Here is a 5782-nt window from a genome sequence, read left to right on the forward strand (position 1 = left end):
TGACGCGGCGAAGGCACAGGCAGGAGGCCCAGCTGTGCGGGGGGGGCTGTGGCAGCTGGGGGGACACCACAGCGGTGGCACCGGACGCAGCACCCACCCTGGCAGGGACACGTCCCAACCCCCTCCCCATCGTGCTCCCCAACACCACAGGTACCCTGAGCAAGGGGTGGTGGGGAGCACTGCCAGGCCCCGGGCTGTGCCACAGCCTTGGGGTGCACATGGGCTTCTCCCCGTGCCCTGCTGCTGCCCTGGGCAGGAGAAGCAGACCCCCAAAATGATCCCTAGGTCACCCCACAGCTCCCCCAGCACCCCATGCAGAAATTTTTCTATGAAAGTCACCTCCCCCAGGCAGCAACTTACTTTGTGAAGGGTTTGGGGTGAAGGGTTTGGGGTGAAGGGAGGAAGAGAAAAAGCCAAAAGCAAACCCTTCTGGTGAGGGCAGCATTGCCAGCCCTGGCTGGCACCACCCCTGGGGTCCCTCGTTCACCCCCAGTGCAGCAGGGCAGGGGGTCAGGGGATGGGGCAGGACACAGGGGCTGCCAAACCCTGAGCACAGCCCCCAGCACCTCCCTGCCTCAAGCCTCCAAAACAACCCCTCGGTTCACAGCTGGTTGGGTGACGAGTGTTTCCTGCAAGGGTGCAACCCCAGCACCCCCCTGACTGCTGGGGACCTGGGGACAAGCTGGCAATGATGTTCCTGAAGCAGAGACACTGTGACCTCAGCATGGCACCATCCTGCTGCAGAAACTGGTGAGAAGTTGCCCACCCTGTGAGCCAGAGCCCCGGGGAGCAGCTGTGGAAGGGGCAAGGGCAGCACTGTCCCCCCTGCCACCCCCGTGTCCCCCACTGCAAAGGGCCCAGAGCCACAACAGGAGGGGCAGGTAGGTGGATGCAACAAAAGGAAAAACCATCAGCTCTGTCCCTCACCTCCCTTTATTGCACATCAAAGGGCTGCTCCACACATCTTCCACTGGGGCTCACCCTGCCATCCTTAGGGACCGAGCACTGGGTGCCCCAAAACAACCTGTGCCCCATGGGGACAGTGGCATTTCTCATACCACTGTGGCACAGCATCGGGCCACAGCTCAGCACCGCCTGTCCTGAGGGAGCTCAGCCCCAGCAGCAGCTCTGCAGCCCCAGAGGAACTTCAGGAAGGATCCATGGTCCCATCCAGGCTTGGAGCTGAGAGGTCCCACCTCGCTCAGCAGAGGGAAAACCGCCGGGAGTTGATGTTCATGCGGGTGACTCCGATGTGCTTGAGCGGGGTGGAGAGCAGGAAGGCAGCCTTGGGCGGGATGTTGCAGAGCAGGTCGGAGTCTTCCTCACATCCCTCGAGGCCGAAGGTAGCGTCGTCCAGCATCTCCTTGTGCTGGTGACAAGGCTGCTACACCTTCAGCCGGTGCAGCTGCGCCCGCAGGCACATCAGCTGCTGCGCCAGGCGCTGGTCCACAGCCTGCATCTCCCGCTGCAGGGAGGCAGGGATGGGGTGGGAATGGCTGCGGGGACACGGCCCGGCCAGCAGGGCACAGACCCCCTGGGGTCAGCACAGAGCCCACCCCCAGGGTCTGTGCCGGGTGGGACAGCCCCAGCTCAGCTCAGATGCCCCAGGGTTAGTACCCGCGTGGCTGTGCCACCCCCTGCAAGCCACGGTGACTGTGCCACGGCACCAGTGAAGCCCCCAGGAGCTGTGCCACCAGCAGAGCAGGCAGGAGCGGGGGTGACAAGGGAAGGACTCTGACAGAACTGTCACCCCCGGCACCGGGCAGGGGACACAGGCAGAGCTGCGGCACCGCAGAGCCACACACGCCTTGCAAAAATTCACCTACATGGATTGTGCTGGGAAAAGGAGCAAAGCACCGCGCTGAGGCTGGAGCCCTGGTCCCCTCTGCAGGGGGGGGTCCCCGTGGCCCCATCCCCACCGCGGGGCTCAGTCCTTGCCCTTCCCTCCTGTCCCCACATCCCACCAGCTACTCACCAGCTCCGTCCTGAGCCACTCCAGAGCCTCCTCCATGGTGGCAAAGCCGCAGATACCACCATCCCACTTGTCCTCGGGGTGCCCAGGACCCTGCTGTACCCCCTGTGGCCCCCCGGGGGTTCGGCTGCACCAGGGCTGCCCCCGCACCCGGGCTTCCCACTCCAGGTAGGAAGGTGTCCGTGTCTGCAGCTTCAGCTTGGCCGTCAGAGCCTTGACGCTGGCCAGGCTCTCCTCCTCCCAGGTGGGCTCCTCCTCACCCAGCTCCTTGAACTTCAGCTGGCCAAAGGACATGGTGGCACCCGCCGTAGTCCCCCCAAGACTCTGGGGGCGACGTCTCTTTCCCCCACCACCCCCAAAGCCCTCGTGCAAATGGAGCTGCTGCTCCCACAAGGTTGAGGAGCACCCTGACCACGGGCACCCCCCGGCTGAGTCCCGGGTATTTATTTATCCACCCCCAGAACAATAAAGGCTGGGGACGCCGAGGACGATTCCAACGGGCAGGAACTTTCCTTATCTAGAGACGAGCGGGTTCTTTGGGTTTCTTTTATTTTGTTCGTGACGGTTTTGTTGTAATTTTTGTTCTTTTTTTTGTCCTTTTCTTTTCTTTTTTGGCATGACTGTCTCCGGCTGGGAGGAGACTCCCTGTTCCCGGGGAGGAAATCTTCACCGGGACGTCCTGGGATGATTTATCACCTCCCGCAACTGGGCCGGGGGTGCCAAAAAAAGCCTAAGGAAGGAAAAATAAAAGGGGTGAGGCTGCAGGGGGGGGGGACGGGGGACGGGGACCACGCGCGGAACCGCGGGGGCCCCCGGGGGGCCACCCCAAGATCCCCGCCTGCATCCCCAACATCCCCTCCTTGCACCCCAAGATCCCCGCCTGCATCCCCAACATCCCCTCCTTGCACCCCAAGATCCCCGCCTGCATCCCCAACATCCCCTCCTTGCACCCCAAGATCCCCGCCTGCATCCCCAACATCCCCTCCTTGCACCCCAAGATCCCCGCCTGCATCCCCAACATCCCCTCCTTGCACCCCAAGATCCCCGCCTGCATCCCCAACATCCCCTCCTTGCACCCCAAGATCCCCGCCTGCATCCCCAACATCCCCTCCTTGCACCCCAAGATCCCCGCCTGCATCCCCAACATCCCCTCCTTGCACCCCAAGATCCCCGCCTGCATCCCCAACATCCCCTCCTTGCACCCCAAGATCCCCGCCTGCATCCCCAACATCCCCTCCTTGCACCCCAAGATCCCCGCCTGCATCCCCAACATCCCCTCCTTGCACCCCAAGATCCCCGCCTGCATCCCCAACATCCCCTCCTTGCACCCCAAGATCCCCGCCTGCATCCCCAACATCCCCTCCTTGCACCCCAAGATCCCCGCCTGCATCCCCAACATCCCCTCCTTGCACCCCAAGATCCCCGCCTGCATCCCCAACATCCCCTCCTTGCACCCCAAGATCCCCGCCTGCATCCCCAACATCCCCTCCTTGCACCCCAAGATCCCCGCCTGCATCCCCAACATCCCCTCCTTGCACCCCAAGATCCCCGCCTGCATCCCCAACATCCCCTCCTTGCACCCCAAGATCCCCGCCTGCATCCCCAACATCCCCTCCTTGCACCCCAAGATCCCCGCCTGCATCCCCAACATCCCCTCCTTGCACCCCAAGATCCCCGCCTGCATCCCCAACATCCCCTCCTTGCACCCCAAGATCCCCGCCTGCATCCCCAACATCCCCTCCTTGCACCCCAAGATCCCCGCCTGCATCCCCAACATCCCCTCCTTGCACCCCAAGATCCCCGCCTGCATCCCCAACATCCCCTCCTTGCACCCCAAGATCCCCGCCTGCATCCCCAACATCCCCTCCTTGCACCCCAAGATCCCCGCCTGCATCCCCAACATCCCCTCCTTGCACCCCAAGATCCCCACCTGCATCCCCAACATCCCCTCCTTGCACCCCAAGATCCCCACCTGCATCCCCAACATCCCCTCCTTGCACCCCAAGATCCCCACCTGCATCCCCAACATCCCCTCCTTGCACGCTGACATTCCCTGCTTATGCACAATTCCCTGTTAGCACTGAGGTCTTCTGCTTGCCCCCCGAGATCCCCAGTTGCCCCCCGAGGTTCTGCTGCGGTGTCTGAGCAGGTAAGCCCAGGGGTGGCCGGGGCAGGCGGTGCTCCAAGCCGCTCCTCCAGGCCACTTGCCTCAGTTTCCCCACACGCACTGACAGCCCGGCCGGGGGGAGGAAATAAGTGACGCTGCCCGCGCTTTGCAGTGAGGAAGCTCCATATGCTGGAGGTGACAATGTAAACACCAAGAGGGGGGTGGGTGAGGCCGTCGGGCCCCAGCGTGACGCAGAGGGAAGACGGGGTTTCCAGGCTGGGCCGTGCAGGATTTCCCCTTTCTCCCCTCCAGCCTCAGATCCCTGTGTCCGGCCGAGGGGCTGCACACGGGGACTGACTGCAGCGCCATGGAGTTCTCGGAGCTGATCAAGACGGCGACGGTGGAAAACGTGCTGCTGTCTTGTGCGGGGCTGCCGGCGGTGAAAGGCACCCTGTGCATCCCCAGCCACCACCTCCTCCTCTCCTCCTGCCCCGGGGGGGATGCCCAGCCCGGCACCCTGGAGCTTTGGCTGCTCATCCGCAACGTGGACGCTGTGGAGAAGAGGTGGGTCCCTCCCTCTGCTCCCTTCTAGCGGCGTCACCCCTGCCTTAGCTGGAGCAGATTCGCTGCTGCTCTCCCCGCACCCATCAGCTGCAGAGCTCGGCCACCCCACCCGTGGAGCCCCGTCCTTCCTCTTCCCCGTGGCCCCCGCCGGGGGATGCTCCTGGTGCCGGGCATTGACCTCCTCTTCTCCTCCGTGCCTCAGCGTGCAGAATTTCAGCTGGTATCAGCCCCCCCGGACTAACGGCTCCCCGCGAGACACCAGGTTTGGCTTTTAACACTCTCTTGCCTCTCCAAACCCCCCCAGCTCCGTGCTATCCTCCACAGCTCCCACGGGGACCCAACCGGGGCAGGGAGATGGTGGGAATCCCACCTGCAGGTGAGGTGTGCCGGCAGTGCCAGGTGAGAGCCAGCGATTCCACACCAGCCCAGCCCTCCCGCTTCGCCTGGCTTGGCTTTCCGGGGTGGGGAAGAGGGCAGCTCAGCTCCTGGCTGTGTGTCCATCTGTGTGCACGGACCTACAGCCAGTCCTCCCCCTCCTCCCGCCTCCCTCAGCCTGCCCAGCTCCTCCGGCACCATCACGCTGCGCTGCAAAGACCTGAAGGTGCTGCAGCTGGAGATCCCGGGCATGGAGGAGTGTCTCAACATCGCCAGCTCCATCGAGGTGAGGGGCTGGAGGGCCCGGCCAGAGCTGGGCTGGGGTGCAAAGGGTTGGCAGGAGAAAGCAGCCACCGTGGTGTTTGCTCTGGGTCTGTCATTAACGTGGGTAAACACTCAGCTCCAGGCTGGAATTGGCACGAGGTCCCTGCGGGGCCAGTGGTGCCAGCACCTCCTGCCCAGCCCTCCCTGGGAGGTGGCCAGCAGCAGGGATGGGGTTTGCAGAGCCCTGGGGACACATTCCCAGCCCATCTCCCTGTTCCCCACCGATGACCAGCTCCCCCTGTGCTCCTGCTCCAGGCTCTCTCCTCGGTGGACTCCGTGATGATGATGTACCCGTTCTTCTACAGACCCGAGAGCCTGAAGCTGGAGGAAGGCTGGCACCTCTTCCCCCTCCAGCAGTACTTCCAACAGATCTCCTCGCAGGTGGGTCCGGAGGGGAGAGACCCGCTGGGCTGGGGGGGCAGCAGCTCCCTCAACCTCTG

The 5782-nt window shown here is 63.9% G+C and overlaps 3 protein-coding genes across 3 annotated transcripts in view; 2 read left to right on the forward strand and 1 right to left on the reverse strand.

The window, feature by feature from the left end:
• Window positions 1–1201: 1201 nt before the first annotated feature.
• On the reverse strand, window positions 1202–2266 carry FAM167B (family with sequence similarity 167, member B). The gene is given in 2 exon segments (XM_010000559.1): window positions 1202–1465; window positions 1976–2266. Coding segments are annotated over 2 exon segments (555 nt in total).
• On the forward strand, window positions 2265–4050 carry LOC104391338 (DNA-directed RNA polymerase II subunit RPB1-like). Its single transcript, XM_010000605.1, has 4 exons — window positions 2265–2411; window positions 2845–3506; window positions 3559–3652; window positions 3727–4050. The coding sequence occupies exons 1-4, from the start codon at window positions 2265–2267 to the stop codon at window positions 4048–4050; spliced, it is 1227 nt and encodes a 408-aa protein (XP_009998907.1).
• Window positions 4051–4446: 396 nt separating this feature from the next.
• The window catches only part of LOC104391339 (myotubularin-related protein 9-like), a 3389-nt gene continuing 2053 nt past the window's right edge, over window positions 4447–5782 (forward strand). The window contains exons 1-3 of the mRNA XM_010000606.1: window positions 4447–4643; window positions 5196–5304; window positions 5598–5723. Coding sequence (XP_009998908.1) covers window positions 4447–4643; window positions 5196–5304; window positions 5598–5723 — 432 coding nt within the window. The remainder of the gene's footprint in view (window positions 4644–5195; window positions 5305–5597; window positions 5724–5782) is intronic.

The sequence above is a fragment of the Chaetura pelagica genome, unplaced genomic scaffold (assembly GCF_000747805.2).
Source record: "Chaetura pelagica isolate M959 unplaced genomic scaffold, ChaPel_1.0 scaffold676, whole genome shotgun sequence".
Classification (NCBI taxonomy): domain Eukaryota; kingdom Metazoa; phylum Chordata; class Aves; order Apodiformes; family Apodidae; genus Chaetura; species Chaetura pelagica.